Here is a 21,127-nt window from a genome sequence, read left to right on the forward strand (position 1 = left end):
TAAGATCTTAAATAAAAAAAATAATCCCTTGATTGAACTAAGATTTCATTCATAATATTATATCTCCTAATAAACCTTCTTAACTGATAAAAAAGTATATAAAATTTATTTATTTAATAGTAATACTTAATAAAAACAATAATAAAGTGAAATATATTTACAATTGTATATATTATAAGGATAAAATATTATAAAAGAATGAGTTTTCTATTTTTAAAGAAAAATAACAATAATATTAAATTAATGTAAAAAGTATTGTAAAATAAATGTTACACTTTTTCCCAAATTTAAGCAAGGTGAACAATATATAAAGTAATGTGTGGTGGAGGTGCATACATTGGTGCATCACACACATCACGGCATGGCCAGTGGCGTGCCGACAGCCAAGGAGGGGTGAAACGGTAAATTGACAATGTAAATGTTTCATTTTTTATAAATATAAGGTTTAATAGCTAATTTAGTCCTTTGAAAAATCTCAATTTAGTCCTTTCTTATAAAAGTGTTTTAAATTAGTCCTCACTTTTAAAATAGTGGGTCAGATTGATCTCTTCTCTTAAATATAAGTTAACGAAATTAATAGATGATGATGTGACACAACTTAAAGCTAACCAGGGACTAATCTAACATATCAGCTTTAAGCTGTGTCACATCATCATCATTAATTTCGTTAACTTATATTTAACGAAAGGGACCAATCTAACCCACTATTTTAAAAGTTAGGACCAATGTAAAACACTTTTATAAGAGGGACTAAATTGAGATTTTTCAACCAAAGTGGGGAATAAATTGACTATTAAACCTAAATATAAATATTAGACAAAAACAATATTAGAAATGAGTTTTTTTAACAGAAGAAAGAAGTATCATAGAACAGTAAATTCAAAATTATCTTTTACAAGTTCATTAGAACACGCAAGTTTGACTGTTTTATTTTAAAAAAAAAAAACTAAAACAATGGGAAGATGACTGGAAAAGTTCGTTTGCTTGTTAAACATTATGTGGTTTTATATATTAAACATTTCTTTCCTTAAACATAATTTCAAAATTAATATTTCCTTTATTACAAATTTACTCAAAATTCAAAAATTAAAAGTACTTAGGACAAACACAAACATTTTACGCCAAAATTAATTACATTATATATATATATATATATATATATATATATATATATATATATATATATAGTTTGTTAGTTAGAAAATATATATGCGATGACTATAATTGAAATAAACTTATTTATTTGATTAAATGTATGATGTAAGGCTTTCTATAATTGAATTTGAGTTTTCTTATAATTAAAATTAGCTTAGATATTTGAATTTTTATATAAAGGTAAGGATATCAATATGAGTCCAACTCATATTAAGTCATCATGGATAGTTAAACGTGGTTCAATTCAATAACATAATTCTGTGTAAGTTAAAAGTTTTGTTATCCAGTATTAAAAATTGATGAATATGTTGACTAACTTAAATTATATATGTATAATATTATAATTATACATGATCAAAATATTCATTTATTTTACTAAGCTCGTTATAGAGATATTAATTAAAAACTATAATGCCTATATAAATATTTGAGCAAAAGAATAGATTGAGTACCAGACTTATTTAAAATATTAACTTAAAAACAGTAAACAATTATGATAAAAATATAATTAAAATTTAATAAATTATTATTGTTGGTAAATTATAAATTAATCTACTTCTAATGGACTCAAACTTGTTTTACTTACAAGTGAACAAAATTTAATATGACTCATTTAGAAAAAAAAAAATTATTCTTCTAAATCCAACCTAACTTAGCTCGGGATCTTGATTAGTTAACATATTTGAATACATTTAAACATCTTTATAAAAATATATATAATTCTTAAAAGTAATTTTACTAATAAAAAAGAGTAAATTCATACTATATCATCTTCATAAGTACTTCTAATTTATGATCTGAATAAAATTATATAGGATTAAATATGTTTTTAATTCTTATATTTTGAAACGATTTTGGTTTTAGTCCATTGTCAAATTATGGTACAATTTAGTCATTTAAGTTTAGAAAACTCTGGTTTTAGTCCTTTTTACCAATTTTTTTAACTTTATTTGTTGTTTCAAGCACGTGTTATTATAGCATTTGAATTGTTTACACTGTTTGACACATTTTTACTTCAATGTTAACTGAGAAACGTATTTGAAACAAAAAATAAAGTTAAAAAAATTTGATAAAAAGAACTAAAACCAGAGTTTTCTAAAGTTTGAGGACTAAATTCTACCATAGTTTGAAAATGGACTAAAACCAAAATCGCCTCATAGTATAGAAATTAAACACATATTTAACCCAATTATATAATATCCAAAACAACGTTATCGCAATACTAAAAACAGGGTTTCTTCTAATTTGGAGTGGTTTTCTAGCCAAAATTTTATTCTCTAAAAATTTTCAGTAGTACAATAAATTACTGAATACTTGATAATTTGATTTGATTTGAAATTTTAATGATTTCTTACGTGGCATTGCATTAATTAGTTTAATTTAGTTTGAAAAGATTTTTGACGATTTTGCATTCAAGAAAATATTCTTGAACATCTCAAATGAAGGAAAAAGAAACCATGCTCGGAAAGATTTAAAAACAAAACGAGTTTTGGTATATAAATTAAATCGATTAAACTTACTTTAATGCACGTATATTCTTAGGAAATGTAACTCGTCAATTCCTTTTAAAAAATTCTCAACTTAACGAATACTATTTTTGCTAACACGATGCTATATTTATATTAATATTACTTATTTTTTAAACCATGTTGTTAAAAGATGTCTCATAGTTATATGCATTTTAATTAAAAAAAAAAAAACAAACTGGTTTGTAAATTGTGAAACGGTTTACGAAATAGTTTTCTCAAATTTTAACACTTTATAACGGTGTTATACTATTTATTAGGCTGTCTTTTTATGCTTTATTGTAACGATGTTAGTTAAATCTTTCGGTATTCAACAGCCTCAAGGGACGAGGATTTGGAAATCGTATTCTCGGCATTCAATAACCTCAAAAGACGAGGGATTAAGGAATCGATATTTTAACGTATTTTATAAACTTGTCATATAAATACAATTTCTATCTTCACACCACACGTTACAAACAGTCCATTGATGAAAAATTAAAGCCTGGACAAATCACGTCTCATTTGATAATTGATCCAAAATTATTTTACAGTTAATAATAATAATTATAGACAGTAATATGAATTAATAACGTATTAAAATATTGTAAAAAAAATTATCAAATATTATTATCCTATTTTATAATATAAAAAATATCTCCATTACGAGGACGGCTTTAAAAATTTTTGTTGGCGATTCCACAACCCAATCGTATTCTTGAAAAGAAAAATATATCGCAAATGTTATATTATATGGTTTGGTGTCGGTGTTGAAATTATGGCAGGCGGTCCACCCGAACCGCACCACATTTTAGGTTAATGAGTATATTAAATGAATTATTATTATTATTATTATTATTATTATTATTATTATTATTATTATTAGAAAGGTGAAGTTGATTAGGAAGAATTAGAAGCTGGTCAAAAAACTGGAACAGCAGTTTGATTGTTGATGGATGAGGAAAGAAAAGTGAAAATGTGAGGAAGCGAACTGAAGGATACCACACCGAACCTTTTTAGCTTTTGGAGCGCTGCGTGAGTGTATCACGCAGCACATGTAATTATAACGTGACGCCATTTTCGCTCTCTTCTCGCTGAGTGTGCATGTGCTCTCTCTCTCTCTCTCTATATCTCAATTGTTTCTCTCTCTTATTTTCTACTCTGCTTGTATTTTGTAGCTTACTGATACTAGCTTGAACAAACTAACTGCACAAATACGCATTCGCTTGCTCGAATTCGAGGCGAAGGAGTCTTGTTCTCACCTTCGCCGATCCAATCTGCAGATGAAGCCTAACAAAATCGTAAACCCTCTCATAACCTTCGAACACAAGAGGTATTTTCCTCCTTCATTCTCGTTTTATGTTAGATCCGTCAATTAACGCTTCATTTCACTCTTTCATTTGCTTTCTAAATTGGCTTGGACCACCACGCGACTTACCGTTGAATTAGTGTTTTTTTTTTCTTTTTTTTAATCGAATTAGTGGATTGTGAAAATCGATCTTGGTCCTTTGAGTTTGAGTTGACGCCTGTTGCGTCTTGTTTTTCTTCTTTCTTCGTTTGTTAGTTAGTAGTGAGTAGTGAATAGTGATAATCGTTTGAGGTAATCAATGCGGACTGGTATGGAAGTGTGTTGTGTGCGGAAATGTGTCGTCGTGTTAACTTCGGGTTGTTTTTTGCTTAAATTTGTCGTTAGAGTCGTACTTATTGTATGTTTGTTTTTGAAAATTAACGCGTGTTTGGTGTGAACAGGGATGCCTATGGGTTTACTGTGCGGCCTCAGCACCTGCAAAGATACCGTGAATATGCTAACATATACAAGGTCTTGTTATGCTTTGGATTTATGATTCCAGTTTAAGCGTTTTAAGGAAGGATTAGGAGAATGTTGTGAAGTAAATTTTTCTTCCAGTAAAACTGAAGAATCCAACTAAAAAGTATTTAGATGTCAGTTGTGCGCTACCTGTGGGTGGGAATTCTTGCTACCTTGATGTTGTTCCAAGTGTAACACTTTTTTACCCCAATTTCAGGAGGAAGAAGAGGAAAGGTCAGATCGGTGGAGCTTGTTTCTTGAAAGACAGACAGAGTCTACTAAATTGGCCACAGACAGATTAGTTGTTGGGGATGGTGAGAAAGTTTTGGGTGATGAAGTTGCAGAGCCAGAAGCTGATCCTAGCTCGGAGAAGGGTGTTCATGAAGCAAGCAACCGGATACCGGATGATTCTGAGAATGCAGCTGAAAATGATAGTCCAAAGGAGGTGGCAGCGACTGAGGAGGCAAAAGTTCACAGAGTCCAGTTGTGGACTGAGATAAGATCAACTCTACGAACTATCGAGGATATGATGAGTGTTCGAGTAAAGAAGAAAGCCGGGTCAGTAAAAGATGAAAGGATCAAGAAATACATGTTAAAAGATGACAAGATTATTGAAACTGAAAAGTCACCATTGCATTCTGATGATGTTAAATCACCAAAAGGACTATTAGAGGAAGACTCTGAGGAGGAGTACTATGATGTTGAGAGGTCTGATCCTAGTCCAGATATGCCTCTTGCTGATGGCACAAATGCCTCTGCAAATGGTATTACTGCTGATGCTGCACCGCCAGAGGCTTCGTTTCCTTGGAGAGAAGAGTTGGAAGTTCTGGTTCGTGGGGGGGTACCAATGGCCTTGCGGGGAGAGGTATTCATTATATATTTGAGATTTGCGTTTCTTGCAAGGCTTATCTTATTTTTGGTTTGTTATCATACCCTCTTGTTTGTTATTGCATTTCAGCTTTGGCAAGCTTTTGTTGGTGTAAAAGCAAGGAGGGTGGAGAAGTATTATCAGGATCTGCTAGCCTCGGAGAGTGATTCTGAAATTAAAACTGATCAGCAAAGCTTGCAGTCAATTGACAGTAATGGGAAAACAGGTGGAGATTTTGTACGTATGCCAGAAAAGTGGAAAGGGCAGATTGAGAAGGTATTTGCATTTGATATTTCGACCTCGCTGTTCTAAATACCGTGACATTAAGTATAAGTTTCTTGTTAGAAGTCTATGATTATTTCTTGTGTGTGCAGGATCTGCCTCGAACATTTCCTGGTCACCCTGCTCTGGATGAGGATGGTAGAAACGCTTTGAGACGATTACTTACAGCATATGCTCGACATAACCCCTCAGTTGGTTACTGCCAGGTCCTTGCTTCTTTAAATAGTTATACTATTTCTCCCCCTTTTTTGTTATAAAATCTGTTTTCCCTTCCAGTCAATATAACGAGTGTTTATATTAAACATATGTACGGCTGACAAGACATAGATAATTGATTCAAGTAACTTGTAAGTTAATGAGATACCACGGTCCAATGAATCAACAACAACAGGCATCTAGGTTACCTTATTTACACCATTTAAAAAAAAATACAAATTGCCTGCTTGAATTTCATCACTTTTAAATGATGAGTCAAGGATTCCAGTGGCAACTTTAAGAAAATTTCGAAGTCTTGCAAAGCCAAATTTGCCACTGATTTATCCTGCACTACTATCTGATGTACCGTTGGTCTTTGTGTCGTTTTTGACTTTCAACCTTTCACGCTTTCACTTCCACAAAATGTACTGTTGGTCTTTGTGTAGTTTTTTACTTTCAACCAACGTGTTTCTCAAGGCTTGTACTTGATAATATGAATTGAAGATAATCTGTGTAACTGGGTACAGTATTGAATCAACTATAAGAATGATTTATTACTTTGAGAGAAAGTACAAAAGCTATTCATTGTTACTAACTACAAAGGAATGCTGTTCATTTGTAACTAATAACTGAATCTGTAACTACCATCTGAAAAAGAACAAACTAGATATTACACAGTTGGAAAAAGTACATCTCTCACGTACTACTTGATAATAATATCCAAAACACAATGTCTATTGAGAAAGAAAGACCTTTTGTTCTTGACATATGTACAAAACACAGCAGGACTGGTTAATACATGTGTATATTCTCTTACTGAAACCTTTTATTGAAATTGTAAATTTATTTGAAGAATTGGGAACTATTTTGTGCGTAACCTCTGGCAATAGCTGTTTAGAGGTGGCATGCCTGACTACAGTTGTAAATTGTCCCAATGCCTTGCAGGCAACTTTCACATGTATCAGTGAAGTGATGTGCATGATTCATTAATAATAGTGAGCTGTCCTGTCACATAGATACTTAAATAGTTTATGCTCATCAGTTACTATATGCACACTCACATGTACATTTCGTGTATTCTCATGACATGTATAGCCCACTGATTTAGCTTGTTGAAATAATTTATATTGCAGGCCATGAACTTTTTTGCTGGCTTATTGCTACTTTTGATGCCTGAAGAAAATGCCTTTTGGTATGTCCCTAAATGACTGCATGAGTAGATTTCAATTGTAAATGGTAAACTTTTCAAAGTAAATTATGAATAGAGCGTCATTGTTATAACTGTTGAATGTTTGGTGAGCACTGCCTTCAAGGAATGCCTGACCGATTGCTTTTTGGTTGCAAAGCATCTTTAGCCACTATTCATACGCAAATTGAATAGATTTATGTTTAACCAATGATTGTGGTTTTCCTCAGGACCTTAATGGGCATTTTAGATGATTATTTTGATGGCTATTATTCAGAGGAAATGATAGAATCTCAAGTATTATTTCTTTACTTTATATACTCTTGATTAAATTAAATAATGTATATAGCTGTTATTAAACATTAACATATATTCCTTAAAATATATTATCATTTTATCAGGTGGATCAACTTGTTTTTGAGGAGTTGGTGAGGGAGAGGTTTCCCAAATTGGGTCTGTATACTATCTTATTTCATTGTCTTTGAACTCACCAAGTGAGTTTTGTTTTTCAGTGTTTCCTTTCTTAATTGATATTTTCTTGTGTACCTAATTCGCAGCCAATCATCTAGATTATCTGGGAGTGCAGGTGGCATGGGTTACCGGTCCTTGGTTCCTGTCCATTTTTGTGAACATGCTTCCTTGGGAAAGTGGTCAGGTTTAATGTTCTATCTATTGAGTAGTGTAGCTTAGTCTTATTTGACAACGTTGTCATTGTCAAATGAGCATTTCCATGCATTTGTTTGACCTTCCTTCTCATCTATTGTTATTATTTGGACTTCAGTTCTTCGAGTGTGGGATGTGCTTCTTTTTGAAGGAAACCGAGTCATGCTCTTTAGAACTGCAGTTGCTTTAATGGAGCTATATGGTACTGGCTGAAAAATGTTTGTTGTTTCAGACTATATAGAGTATTATTGGAAAAAGTAAACTAGCAGTGCTTAAGCCATACATATATTAGCAGATCTTAAATTTATCGTGTCTTGTAGGTCCTGCCTTGGTAACAACAAAGGATGCTGGAGATGCAGTTACTTTACTTCAGTCATTGGCTGGCTCCACATTTGACAGCAGTCAGCTTGTATTGACCGCTTGCATGGGTTACCAAAATATAAACGAAACTCGGTTGCAGCAACTGAGGAATAAACATCGGCCTGCTGTAATAGCTTCCATTGAAGAAAGATCAAAAGGGCTTAAAGCTTGGAGGGATTCCCAGGGACTGGCTTCAAAGCTATTTGGTTATAAACATGACTCTAAAACCGAACAATCGACTGATATGCAAGTGCTTGACAGCTTATCTCGTACAGAATCTGGTTCCACTAATGCAGATGAAATTCTAATTAGTCTGACTGGAGAGGGTGAGATAGATTCTGTTCCAGATCTTCAAGAGCAGGTCATTTTTGTATTCCCTTTTACCCTTCTCACTTTGTATTAGACTGTGATACGGTTAATGGTGCATTTACTGCTATATATATATGGTTCTCAAATTACCAATACTGAAGTTAAAAAATCAAAGTTTGATAAAGTGATAATATTACTTTTGCGTACCCATTAATGACTGCATTTATCTTAAATGACCCCTTAAAATTCAGTGCGGTTAACAGGTTATTGAGGATAACTTTGGTTGTCCTAAATGGTGTCTAGTTCAATGTCTATACATCTCTTATCAGAGTTGCACAGGGTTTGGTATAACATTGTTAATGCTACATGTTTAGATATGGTTGTGGGTTTTGTTTTACTTTACAACACCGCTTATTTATTATCACACAACTCATTTTGAAAAATTTAATTTTAGGAAAACAGTAAAGGGATTAACATCCTGCAAAACTAGGACAGTGTGATTGTGAGACTTGCTGTATGAATTTCTCCATTCCCCTCTCCTCCCTCTTTTTCTGTAAAATAAAAGTAGGTTGAAACCTTTATTTTCAGTGAATGCTCATCTACCCCAATCAAAAAGGTGAGGAGCTAATTAATTACAGCATAGCATTATTCTCACGTTGTGAACTCCATGCAGGTTGTCTGGTTGAAGGTTGAACTTTGTCGACTGCTAGAGGAGAAAAGATCATCCATTCTTAGGTACTTGAAATCTGAGTTTTCTTGCAGTCTTACAGCTGTTTTTATTTTTTCCCTAACTAGCCTACTCTAAATCTTATACCCAGTCCCATAAAGTATTGACTATGATATATAATTATAAAATTAGTACTTCAGTCTATGTTATTACAACTGTTGATTTGATGTGCTGTGAGCGAAGTTTAAATTTATAATTTCAGTTTCAGACATTTTTAATTTATTTAAAATCAATCTCTAAATTTTGGAATTTACATTATCTCATTATAAGGGTTATAGTAAACTCTTCTATTTTTATTTCATATTTCATATCATGTATCTGCACATGTGAATTAATGCAGAGATGAAATAAATCTCTCCATTATAGTTTGTTGTTTGGGAAAATTCATTTTAAGGCTCTATTAGGCATGGACATAGTGATTAATAATGTTAATGGATTTTACGCATATAGCATTTAACCCTTGAAAGTTCATCCTTTTTATCAGGGCAGAGGAGCTGGAAACAGCATTAATGGAAATGGTCAAGCAGGACAATAGGCGGGAACTGAGTGCGAAGGTAAGTCATGACTGCACATGGGATTTTTTGCTTTCTCATCACGCTGTTATTGCCAAAGTTACTCTACAAGGCAACATTTTATTATGAAGTTCTTGGAAATTGTATTATGCAATCACATCTTAAGGCTAATAGGTGAATTTTCTGAGCGAGATCTACATATAGACTTTCTTCACAGCATGATAAAACACAATACCGGTTCCTTGGTTCATGCAACCATTTAATTAAATAGTACTAAACTAATGGGTAATGAGGTGGTAGTATCTTATTGTTTATTGATATCAAAGCTGTAGAGAGTATTTCCTTTCTATCCTTTCCTCTAAAGTTGTTCTGAGTTCTACCCATTGCAGAAGAGGCTTTCCTCTCCCATTTAACAATTAGAAGTTGCTCAGGAAGAGATTTGCACATCCTGAAATTTGCTCTTGCAGCCTGGACTTTTCCAGGCCAAAGGCAAACTGATTTTTCTTAGGTATTGTGGATTTCACTATTGTCAGTTTGCACAGGAATATTAACTGTAGTAGAAGGAGACAAATCAAAAGAAGGACCCTTAAAGTAAAAAGAAGACTTGTTGAAAGTGACATTTGCAGAAATGAAATAGCAATTAAGAGAAGGAAAAAAACACTTATATCCTTTTTGTGATCGAATAAATCCTAAAAAAACACATTTGTGTGATTTAGGAATAACTTATCAAGGCTAGGACTAAAATTATGAATAAAAGATGTAGACTCAAAAACTTTAATAGGTAAGGGATGTAGAGATGCATGAGGAAATAAATATCCTGAAAGAGGAGAAAGGGGTGACTTCAGTGCAATTGATCATTGTCCAGATGATATGATCTTGTACAAGAAAGAGCACATATCATTGTCCAGATGATATGATCTTGTCCAAGAAAGAGTGTGCTCGTTTTTGAATTTAATTCCTCCTGTAATATAAATAAAGAAAATCATTAGAAGAATGCAAAAATAATACAAAGATGATGATGTCACAATCTAACTTATTAATAAGTCAACGAAGATTCGATACAAAAATTTCAATCTTTGATGAGAAACAAGAGAATCCTTTCTCGATGAATTCAAAATTCAAATATTAACTATCAAAAGCTTTAGACTCTAGATACCACATTCAATATAGTAAAACTAGGTATAAGACTAATCTCTCTTATATTTATAGTGAAAAATGATAAAGTATATATGGCAACCAAGCATAAATATGATAAATAGAAGATATGGTTAGAAACAATATCTACCGATATAAAACAATATCAAAAGTCTAAGTTTTCATAATTAACATAAAACACAATATATTTAACAATATAGAATTGAGTGAAAGGGGATTATGTGATTCTAATTTGCGAATTTTAAGCATCTGATAAGTATAGATTAGATGTCCTCTAGGTTGAGATGTAATTTGTTATTGAGAATTTAAAGCACGTAAATTTATATTTTCTTCAGGTAGAGCAACTAGAAGAAGATGTTGCTCAACTTCGGCAGGCACTTTCCGATAAACAAGAACAAGAAACTGCTATGCTTCAGGTATAACTTTTGTCTGTCTATATTCGAGATAAAATATCCTGTCTCTTTCTGTGACTGAGAGTTTGCTGCCTATAGGTGTTGATGCGAGTGGAGCAAGAGCAGAAGGTGACTGAGGATGCACGTAGATTTGCTGAGCAAGATGCAGCCGCACAAAGATATGCTGCCCAAGTCCTTCAGGTTAACCCTTTTCCCTGTTTCATATTGTATCTGTCCAGTAATACAATCTCTCTCTCTCTCTCTCTCTCTCTCTCTCTATATATATATATATATATATATATATATATATATATATATAATATTAAAAAAGCATAATCTTTTTTTTTTCAGTAAGCTGTTTCTGATTTGGACATCATCGTATCATAGTGGCTTTACGATAACAGAATCTCTGATATATATTAATTATTCTGGCATGGCTATACTTGACTGCCTCCAGTTGGAAGAAATTGGTTGTTACACTTTTAGTCAAATATGCTGGATATAGTTGATCATGTTTATTTCAGTATTTTATTTCTTTTTTTTTTTTTTGCTGTGGGGGAGGTGGTGCTGGTGATTGCACTGCACTTTTTAGCATTCTTTGATTCAGCACCATTTCCTTGTATAGGGCCTGTTCTGAAGACACTGATATTTGTAAAATTCTATTATGATCATCTATGTCAAGACTAATGCTTTCATATACTGCTATATTATATTTTGACTAGCAAGTGGTGAATTTTGGTACCGCAACATCTCACGGTGATACATATTATACTGGCAGGAAAAGTATGAAGAAGCAACTGCCGCCCTTACTGAAATGGAGAAGAGAGCAGTTATGGCAGAATCTATGCTAGAGGCTACACTGCAGTACCAGCACGGCCAAGTTAAAGTGCTGCAATCTCCACGGTATATTTAATTTTTAAGTTTTTGAAATATCTCTTTTCCTACAGTATTTTTTTTTTTTTTTTTGTTTCAACGTTGTTTTCTATTTATTATTTTTATTTCAAAGTTTTGTTTCCCCACCCTCCAAAATAAAGCAGCTTTCTTTCCTATTTGAGGAAATGTCAAACGGTGCAGTAAATGTTGGAAAGAGAAATAAATGTTTGATATTACTTATACACTGTATGACGAACTTGATTTGATGTCATGTTGATTTATAGATCACAGTCTGAATCCCCAGTATCAAGAAACAGTCAAGAGCCTACAGCGGAAATCCCTGCTAGGAGGATAAGTTTGCTTTCTCGTCCATTTGGACTTGGATGGCGTGATCGAAATAAGGTTGGCTTCATCAACCATTGTGGAAGACACAATGTTTTATACGTAGGATCACTATTTTGCAGTTGATAACCTGAATTTGTTGTCTGCAACAGGGAAAACCCTCTAACGTAGAAGAACCAACTGAGGGAAAACCCTCTAATAACTTAGAAGAGCCAGCTGAGGGAAAGCCCAGCGTTGAGGAAAAAAATACGATCTACCAACAAGAAGGCATTAAAGTACAGGATGAGAGTAGGAGTGAAGTGATTGCCTAAATTTTCTGTATGTCATTCTCAAAACGGTTTGACGAGCAAGAAGTTAGTTCCTTCTTCCTTGTCTGTAATTTTTGTTTAGGTTGAACATATAATTTCATATTCATTAATTGTTTGTTCTTTATGATGTCATCATAGAATAATAGTAATTGCAAAGTGAACGGGATTATCTATAATAGAAACTTTCTTGTGTGCGTGCGTGTGTTGGACCTTGGATTCCACGGTTTTTCCATAGAGTATATTGTATGTTCGGATAGACGACTGATGGGCCTATTTTTGTATCAAAGAAGATTATATAATTAATTTTTTCTATGAACATTTAATTGAAGTGTGTAAACATGAAGTCCTTATTTGTATTTGGTTTACGATGCCAATAACATTTTAATACACAATTGATTAGTCTTCACTTACAAAACCTCTTGTACTTTTATCCTTGTAGACAATAACATGTTAGTTCATCTTAATGCATCCGTACGANCATGTACGAAAATAATATCATTGTATCCCCGGCTAACTCTCAGCTTTTCGTCACTGTATCTGCAAAGGAATACTCAACTATTAAGGGATAGAAGAGAATAAGCCAAATCTACTCAGTTTTTAGTTTTTAAAAGCTACTTTATAAATCAATTTTCGAAAACTTAAGGGAGCTTTTTGGTTTAAAAATACATACTAGATGCACTAACAAAGAATATGTCATCTTACAGAAGCTCCAATATAAACTTGTTTTTCACTTCTAGGGGATATCCGAATGGACCACCAATTATTGCTGCATCATCCATTGTAACGTCATACAGTCTGGAGCCAGTTTTTCTGTCAAGTTCAGGGAACAATATTTAAGCATTCATTAAACATTCCCTAGTTCTAATATTATTTTTGTTCTCCCAATTCTTGAATCCGAAGGGTCTCCACTATTACTCTACATACCTTCCAATTTTCTTTGTTTTTAGAATCCTCTCACATGAAAAATAGAAACTTACACGAAATTTCCAGTCATGGAAAACTTAAGCCCAAGCAAGATATCAACCAGGACCTTTATTCTTCCATCCTTCCTGATAATCTGCAAGGCCCATCATTATATATGCAATCTGAATATGTGAGAAAGCATATGTGGAGAACAGAGGTAACGTAAAGGTTCAAGATGAATCTGATACCTGCTTACCCATCAGCCCATTGACTGCATTCTCTATCCAACTATCTGTTACAGTCTGCAGATAGTAAATTGTTTAATAGGAAAAGGCACTTTGCAACAAAAATGTACATATTTTAATGAGCTTCAATCAGTATTGACAAAAAAATTACCTGTGAATTCCACATCATCTGCCACTCACCCTCTTCTAGTTCTGGTTCTTCTTGACCACTGTTCTGCTTTAAGGAAATAAGTTCGTCTATTGCCTGTTGGAACTGAGAATGTCAAAACCATTTACAATTGAAATATCCCAGTTGTGTTTATAAAAACTATATAAACAACTAAATCAGCTTTCTGACCTCTTTAACACCCTTCCCTGAGGAAACAGCTGTCAACAACTTTTGCCTTGGTTCAGTTTGCTTCTGTAACACAAATGTTGTTCCCTGCACTAAAGATATGTTGCTAATAATTCTCAGAAATATAAAACAAATATAGAAATACTTCCATGTTATTGACAATTAAGCACTTTACTCAAGGAACGGAATTAAAAGACTTCTAGAACGATGTTTACACTGAAAATGCCTAATCACCTTATTTCCTCTCGAGATACGAAGGTTTCCCGAATTCGACAAATATGTGGTGTCTAACCAACCTTTTGCTTCATCTCCAAGTAGCTTAAATGGAACTGGATACGGAACTTTAAACGGAAGAAATTTAAAAGAAAAAGCAGCTCTGTCAAACCTAAAAAGGATTCTTTTTCCATCTTCAATTGAAGCTGCCGCCTATGTAAATTGAAAGACATAAAAACAAGAACTAAAACAACTAAGGCCCTCTTTAGAACGATTAATTTACTAATATGAACTATAGGCAAAGCCTCTTAAGCTAAAGCGCCTCAATGGGTGTAAAAATGTGTATTAAATTTGTTATAAAAATTTACTCAGAAATGTGTATTAAATTTGTAACTTCACTTTAAGTTATTTCGTATTACCTCCACTTTGAGCTCACCGATAGCATCAGAAAACGACACAATATTGGATACGCGTGGATCATTTGTTCGAAGATAAACCTCTTGAAATACACTAAAAAAGTCAACCCCTACGAAGGTTCTCTGAAAGCAATATAGAATACCACATTGAGACACATCATCAAGCAATTTACAGAGTATATCTTGAACAGGTCATGTCACACTTTTACTGGTGGTAGCTATTATCAAGACGAAGTGAATTTCAGTTACATGCTGCCTTCCCGTTAGGGATTTAACAAAATGTCTATCAATATCTATGAAGAGTGTTGGATAATTACCTAATGACATGGTCGTTCTAAGAATCAAAGATAAATCCATGTATTCCAAGGTGAGGAGGAAGCTTTACATAAGGTTTGTCTTTCAAAATAATAACATAATGTTTAAACGATGAAACGGTGAAAAATACTCAAATTGTTGTTGTCTGTCATCATAATAATAATAGTATAATAGTTTTAAATGAGACACCAAAAGACTTGAATTTTTTTTAGTACGATCTAAATCACACAATCAACAATAGATTCACTTTAGAAAAAGGCTGAGTGAGCCAACAATTGGCTGAAATGGCAGACAGTTACGAGGCCTCGACTTGTGTATTTTTTTTGTTCAAAAACCCAAGTTACCATAATAAAAGCATTAGGCGATAATGAAAACATAAGTCGACGCCAATAAACCCTTATTGCGATATCCAAGAAGCAAAGGCGTGTCAGAACCTGAATCGGCGATGCTGTTCCCGGTCTTGTGGTGAAAATTAGCTGCCAGCGACCCTCGATCAAACTGGAGTTTGTCTGCATAATTTAATTTCATGGATCGACGGAGAAATATACGATAACGGAGAGATTGTTTACAGATATTTATAGAAAGAAAAAATAACGATGAGGAGAAAAGTACTGAAGTGAAGAAGACGAACCGGATCGGGTACACCTCCCAAACGTTCAAGGACTTGAACAGCACGGTCAACAGCCTGATAGCGAAAAAGAAAAAGAAAGAAAAAATGAATGGTGAATTGTGAATTGCGAAAGGAATTGAAGAGAGGTTGAAGAGAGTGCGACATTGAGCTGCTGAGGAGAAGAAGAACGTCCGCGTCCCTGGATGCCAAGAAGCGCTTCAATAAGTGAATTCTCAGATTCAGTAAACGATATCTGTTCAACACGAGAACACCCGAGCACGAAGCGATCCTTCAATGGCTTCGGAGAAACAAAAGATGAAGGAGAAGATGGATGAAACCCTAGATTTACGACATTTAGAGCCATTATTAAAGTTGCTGTATTCATAAGAGAGCAAGATCGAGCTTCCCCTTTTTCTGTTACGTGCCCAATAGCTTGGCGCCAAGAGCAACTTGCATACGTGGCAAACCAGCAAGGAAGATATAGATAAAATATCGCTTCGCTGCACCACTTCCACCATCCATACATCCACTTCATGTTTCTTACAAAGCCATTCATTTTTATTACACATTATCTCTATGGATATTCCAACTACAAAAAATATTTACGACTAATTTATTTAATCTTAAAATGTTAAATGTTATAATCTACGTATATAATATAGTAACTCGTTTACGTTTGATGTTGATCAAAGGGATTATATATGAATGATTAAATAAATCGTCTTTTAAAAATCGTTTTCAAATAAAATATTTATTTCGTTCCATATATGAACTATGTTTATTCTTTCTTGGGCTACTCGACCCTTTTATTTCACAACCAAAATTGAATGAAAACAGCGTAGCAAAAAAAAAAAAAAAACAATGTTTTATCATCTGAAACTACAGTAAAACACCATTCTTAATCAAGCAGCAAACCAAAAAATTAGTCAACGCTTTAAACACGGAGACGGAATCGAATGCGACAGGGCTTAAAGAACGCTTAAAAGAAACACTACTAGCGTGCAGGGTAAAGAGTAGAAAAACAACATCAACATTAACAACAGCATGAAAAGGCAGGTCAACCATGGATTCAACATAATTGAGTCTTGGATCGCGTTAACAAATATTTGGAAAATTTGCAGAGGTCAAACCAAAACACACGAAATCAAGTCCTTCGCCGTACAAGCATCTCCTGGACACGTGACATGAAAAGTCCAACTGGTGGATCGGAATCTGCAGACAGCTGTTACGTTTATCCAATTCATAACTAGGAAGAGATGGCTTTAACTCTTACTGCCATGTAACTACAAAGTTAGCCACATACACCTATTTTCCACCTTTTGTCTTGTATGGCCTTGCAGCAAACACTATTTACCTGTAAACACAAGAAACAGTGGTTAAATTTATATATATAAACGACAAAAATGATTGAGTAAACAGCTGGTCATTGTATTTAATTGAGAATTAAGAACATGAAGTTCAAGGAGAATAGGAAAAACAGATTTATTAAGAGAAATTACCGGCAAAAAAAACTTCCATTTTCGCTTTTGAAGTAGAACCCCTGATTCCTTTTTCCATCTGAACCCTTATAATACTAAACCCCTTCATCATCATCAATCATCAGCCATCCAATTCCTTGGGAAAGTCCAGCGCAGTAGCAATTCGAACACCAAAATGCGAAACTCCCGTCGTAGTAAAATCTGGCAGAAATACTGCTTTCTATCAAACTCAAGTCCAAAGCCACCAAAAAATTTAAGTGCATTACCACCTAGTTTCACACCAGACTCGATAAAGTAGTTCTCACATTTGCCACATACTTATGCTAAAGCAATCACTCACATGTGTAACAGAAACTTAGGGATTACAAGAATCTATCCAAAATCTCATACTTATTTTATAATTACACGACAATGTGTTGTAACAGAAGGCTATAAACATTCCATTATGAAAAACTTCCCTCGTTAAACGGATTGATTCTATTCAGCATTGTCCGATGAAGTTCACCGTGATAAAATATTTTTGATGAAAAAAAAAGAAGAAATTCATCAAAAGAAAGTGGGATAAACTAATCCACCTAAGAAAGAGGAAACGGAAAAACCAACAAAATACACAAAATCAATTGCATGAAATTAACTAAAAATAGAATCAGTACACACTAATCATTAGTTCTCCTACAAAATTCACAGGTTCTTTACATGCTTATAAGAACGCTTTGGAATATACTTTAATCCCTCGTGTACATTAAATAAACCTGCAAACTTAAGGATCTCTCTTACTATTTTACGAAAAACCTACCCTACTCTGAAAGGAAAAGGAAAGAGAAGGAAACTCAGGTTCTAGTCCTTATGCTCCTCATTAATGTCCACGAGATATGACAACGAAGAACAAAACCAGTAGTCCTCCCAGTCTTTCATTTTACCAAACCATACAAATTATAAAAAAATAACGACAAAATAAAAGCAAACTGCTAAACTACGATCTACAAATTCCAACATTTATGCATTAAAAAGTTGTAGAGTTCATTTTACTCTAGCCTTCCCCTCAAAAGCATTTAGATGAACAAGTCATGCTAACATGAGACAGGTAAGTCATCATCTCTGGCAGTCTCTGAACTTGTTCCAACTACTGGACTCTTGCTTTCATCCTTCTCATTTAAGACTAAGTCGTTTGTATTTTCATCCGTTGCTCCTTGACTTTTTGATTCATCATTTCTGTCCTGCATTTCAAAATCACCACTTTCTTTGTTATCCATTACGTTATTTTCTTTTGCCAAAATTTTATCAGACGAACACTGTTGTGTCACTCCTTCATCCTGCAGCTCGTCCTTTTCCTTCGCATCATCAAACACACAGTCATTCCCCAATTCATTACCTCTGACCCCATCCTTCTCCGCAATAGCCTCGTTTGAAACAGACCCTTCCATAAAAACATTATCTACACCTTCAGCCTCTGATACTCCATCATTGTTCAACTTAGCATTGGCCTCAATACTTCCATCTCTTACACTGTCCATCACTGAGTCGACCATCACCACATTGTTCTCAATTCCCATAACCGGAACATCAGATCCACCCTCACTCTCATTATCAGACCCATTTTCCACCACTTCCTCATTGACATCTTCCACAGCCTGGTTCTGCCTCTCAAGATACATCAACCTCCTTCGCAGGTCGCCCAACTCTCTCTCCATCAGGAAAAGACGCTCCTTCAACGTCAAGTTCTCCTCCTCCAACTGAGCTATATGGGAATCCTGATCATCAACCCTATTCTCTAACACATTATTGTAATCCACTCCGTAATTAGGGTATATCATCTCAAACCGACTCAAATCGTGATCCAGCCTCCTCTCCACCTCCACATGCTCCTCCACATCACTCTCACTCGAGCCACCGTCATCATCATCCTCGTAATCATGAACATCAGCCTCATTCCCCGGTGATCGAAGTCTAATCAGACCCTTCATTGACCCATATCCATCAACACCCCACTCCTCCTTCGCCATATCACCCAACACCTCCCTCGAGGGAGACAATATAGGCGTGGGAAGCACTGCGGGGGTCACAGGGCAAGGTGAAACAAGAGATGCTATGCCACCGGACTTCTTTGCTCGAATGATAAAAGAGGTAGTATTCCTAGGGGCGTAGGGAGCAAACCTATTATTAAACTTCTTCTTAGGATAGAACTTACGCGCTTTTAAGCGATTTTGCGATTGCAACTCGTTCAGCGTTGGGGGCTGGTAACCGACGACACCGGTGTTCGGAACACTAAGAGTCGGGATTCCACTGGGATTGGGTTTTTCCATTCTCCTAGGGTCCTTGCGTTTGTCAGTGACCTTCTTCCCCTTCCAGTTACTCCGGTAATTCGGTTTCATAGGGTTCTGGAACTTCATGCTAGGGTCCAGAGGAGGTTGCTGAGACCAAACCTTGTACCCGCGATTCATCATCGGAGGCTGAGACTGGTTCATCATAATCTGTGATGTCTTCATCTGAGACTGCGCTTGTTGATTCATTCCTTGATTGTGCGAGTGCATCTGAGGCTGCGACTGACCTATTATCTGCACCTGATTCATCATCTGAGGCTGGCTCATCTGGTTCAAATTCATCATCATCTGCGATTGGTCGTTCATCGCAACGAAAGTACGAAACCCTAGGCTTAACGTCGAAATTACAAACGTAACGGTCAGGAACAAAAATACAATCGCCGATCGCGAAAACAGACAGCGGAAAAGGAGAGACCGAAACCCTAAATTCCTTTTATCTCAAATTCGAAAAGGAGAATATTAGGGTTTGATCTTTAAGGGAATCGACCTAAGGCTGAAATCGTATTCCTCTTTCGAGATTTTCACGAATCTGAAAGAAAACCCTGATTCCGAGTTCTTGATTTTCTTTTTCTCGAAAATTCTTCTATTATCGCAGAAAATTTTGCTTCTGTGAGGTATTTGTTCCAACCGATGAATATTATATAGTAGGACAGGAACGTTTCGACGGCTGGATGTTGATTCCAGTAGTGAACGGTTTAGATTATATATTCGTGATGAACACGTGTCACTCGTCTCCGAAAAGGTCGATTCTTGATTTCCCGTTTCAAGGTACGACTACTAAGGGAATTTCAACCTTGCCCTTTTATGTCATTTTCATCCTCATGCATTATGTGTACTTACTGTAATATTTAATTTTACAACATTAATTATGTAAAACTATTAATTAGTTACATATTTATTGTACTGTTAGTTGTTACTAAATTCAAATTTCAAAAAATGCCTAAAATTAACTATAAATGTGTTTCGTTAAGGCTTTTAAGCGCTAAAATAATTTATTTATTGATGTTTAGAAATATTTAATATCATAAAAATTGAAATACCGTATCAATACCAAATATTAATAAGAAGATCAAATTAGATGCCTGATAACTGAAATGAACCAGTCAGTTAATTTTCAGCCACCATTTAATGATTAAGGTAAATTAGAATAAATATCTTATCGTTTTTCGTTATTTGTTTGTAAAATTCTTAAGTATAATTTCCTCTAAAATAAATTAAGAAAAAAATCATTATTTTTTAGGTTGATCACTAAAGTTAGTTAATACTATTTAATGTTATTTATCGTATTTAAAAAAACCTTATAAAATATTTTCCGTTAAAAATGATATAGAAATAGAAGATCAATTAATTAACAAATATTTTTGAAACAGTGTCGTCAGATAAGATTAAAAGTAGTAGAAATTTGTTTTTGTATTCGTGTATTTTTTTTTTATTATTGAACTAGTCCAATGCAAATCTATATTGATCCAGTGCAAGTGTTTTTATAGGAAAAATTAGTTGTGTCAAAATTTATTTTCTTATTATGCAATTATATTTAGATAAAAGAAAAAAGTATTTATAGCAGTATTATCCAAATCCAAATCCAGTAAAATTGAATTCAATTTCTAAAAAGTAAATAATGATAAAGGTGTGTTAAAAATAATAACTATATAT

The 21,127-nt window shown here is 34.1% G+C and overlaps 3 protein-coding genes across 10 annotated transcripts; 1 reads left to right on the plus strand and 2 right to left on the minus strand.

Annotated features, from left to right (window-relative positions):
• The first annotated feature begins 3,583 nt into the window (after nucleotides 1–3,583).
• LOC106771885 (TBC1 domain family member 8B) lies at nucleotides 3,584–12,833 on the plus strand. Of its 4 annotated transcripts, none has more exons than XM_014657906.2 (19): nucleotides 3,584–3,717; nucleotides 3,839–3,993; nucleotides 4,410–4,479; nucleotides 4,685–5,332; nucleotides 5,426–5,611; nucleotides 5,710–5,823; nucleotides 6,946–7,004; nucleotides 7,229–7,295; nucleotides 7,400–7,451; nucleotides 7,556–7,648; nucleotides 7,780–7,863; nucleotides 7,982–8,382; nucleotides 9,004–9,065; nucleotides 9,542–9,611; nucleotides 11,060–11,140; nucleotides 11,216–11,317; nucleotides 11,895–12,019; nucleotides 12,274–12,391; nucleotides 12,484–12,833. In XM_014657906.2, exons 2-19 carry the CDS (start codon nucleotides 3,944–3,946, stop codon nucleotides 12,640–12,642), a joined length of 2,541 nt encoding a protein of 846 aa, XP_014513392.1. In that variant the 5' UTR covers nucleotides 3,584–3,717; nucleotides 3,839–3,943; the 3' UTR covers nucleotides 12,643–12,833. The 4 variants fall into 4 exon arrangements, with proteins under 4 accessions (XP_014513392.1, XP_014513389.1, XP_014513390.1 ...); XM_014657903.2 differs by having other exon boundaries at nucleotides 3,585–3,766; XM_014657904.2 differs by having other exon boundaries at nucleotides 3,585–3,758.
• A 102-nt stretch (nucleotides 12,834–12,935) lies between these two features.
• LOC106771886 (probable plastid-lipid-associated protein 12, chloroplastic) lies at nucleotides 12,936–16,201 on the minus strand. 2 transcript variants are annotated; one of them, XM_014657908.2, is made up of 11 exons: nucleotides 15,839–16,201; nucleotides 15,697–15,750; nucleotides 15,500–15,574; nucleotides 14,754–14,873; nucleotides 14,356–14,547; nucleotides 14,125–14,208; nucleotides 13,939–14,031; nucleotides 13,791–13,844; nucleotides 13,617–13,696; nucleotides 13,342–13,449; nucleotides 12,936–13,176 (listed from the first exon to the last, which is right to left on the minus strand). In XM_014657908.2, the coding sequence occupies exons 1-11, from the start codon at nucleotides 16,199–16,201 to the stop codon at nucleotides 13,095–13,097; spliced, it is 1,305 nt and encodes a 434-aa protein (XP_014513394.2). In that variant the 3' UTR covers nucleotides 12,936–13,094. The 2 variants fall into 2 exon arrangements, with proteins under 2 accessions (XP_014513394.2, XP_014513395.1); XM_014657909.2 differs by lacking the exon at nucleotides 14,754–14,873 and having other exon boundaries at nucleotides 15,839–16,200.
• Nucleotides 16,202–16,682: 481 nt separating this feature from the next.
• On the minus strand, nucleotides 16,683–20,094 carry LOC106772413. 4 transcript variants are annotated; one of them, XM_022785841.1, is made up of 3 exons: nucleotides 18,229–20,094; nucleotides 17,175–17,354; nucleotides 16,683–17,029 (listed from the first exon to the last, which is right to left on the minus strand). In XM_022785841.1, exons 1-2 carry the CDS (start codon nucleotides 19,778–19,780, stop codon nucleotides 17,275–17,277), a joined length of 1,632 nt encoding a protein of 543 aa, XP_022641562.1. In that variant the 5' UTR covers nucleotides 19,781–20,094; the 3' UTR covers nucleotides 16,683–17,029; nucleotides 17,175–17,274. The 4 variants fall into 4 exon arrangements, with proteins under 4 accessions (XP_022641562.1, XP_022641561.1, XP_022641563.1 ...); XM_022785840.1 differs by having other exon boundaries at nucleotides 17,175–17,366; XM_022785842.1 differs by lacking the exon at nucleotides 16,683–17,029 and having other exon boundaries at nucleotides 17,215–17,354; nucleotides 18,183–20,093.
• Between the last annotated feature and the right edge of the window lie 1,033 nt (nucleotides 20,095–21,127).

This window comes from Vigna radiata, chromosome 8 (assembly GCF_000741045.1).
Source record: "Vigna radiata var. radiata cultivar VC1973A chromosome 8, Vradiata_ver6, whole genome shotgun sequence".
In the NCBI taxonomy this organism is placed as follows: Eukaryota; Viridiplantae; Streptophyta; class Magnoliopsida; order Fabales; family Fabaceae; genus Vigna; species Vigna radiata.

Excerpts from the sequence above, each read along its gene's own strand:
- LOC106772413 (XM_022785840.1), bottom strand. The coding sequence starts at position 19,780 with ATGAACGACCAATCGCAGATGATGATGAATTTGAACCAGATGAGCCAG. Across the intron at positions 17,367-18,228 it reads TGATGACTTACCTGTCTCAT|TATTTCTGCCAGATTTTACT; the intron begins GTTAGCATGACT and ends GATAGAAAGCAG.
- LOC106771885 (XM_014657906.2), top strand. The coding sequence starts at position 3,944 with ATGAAGCCTAACAAAATCGTAAACCCTCTCATAACCTTCGAACACAAG. Across the intron at positions 5,333-5,425 it reads CAATGGCCTTGCGGGGAGAG|CTTTGGCAAGCTTTTGTTGG; the intron begins GTATTCATTATA and ends ATTGCATTTCAG. Across the intron at positions 7,452-7,555 it reads GGAGAGGTTTCCCAAATTGG|CCAATCATCTAGATTATCTG; the intron begins GTCTGTATACTA and ends CCTAATTCGCAG.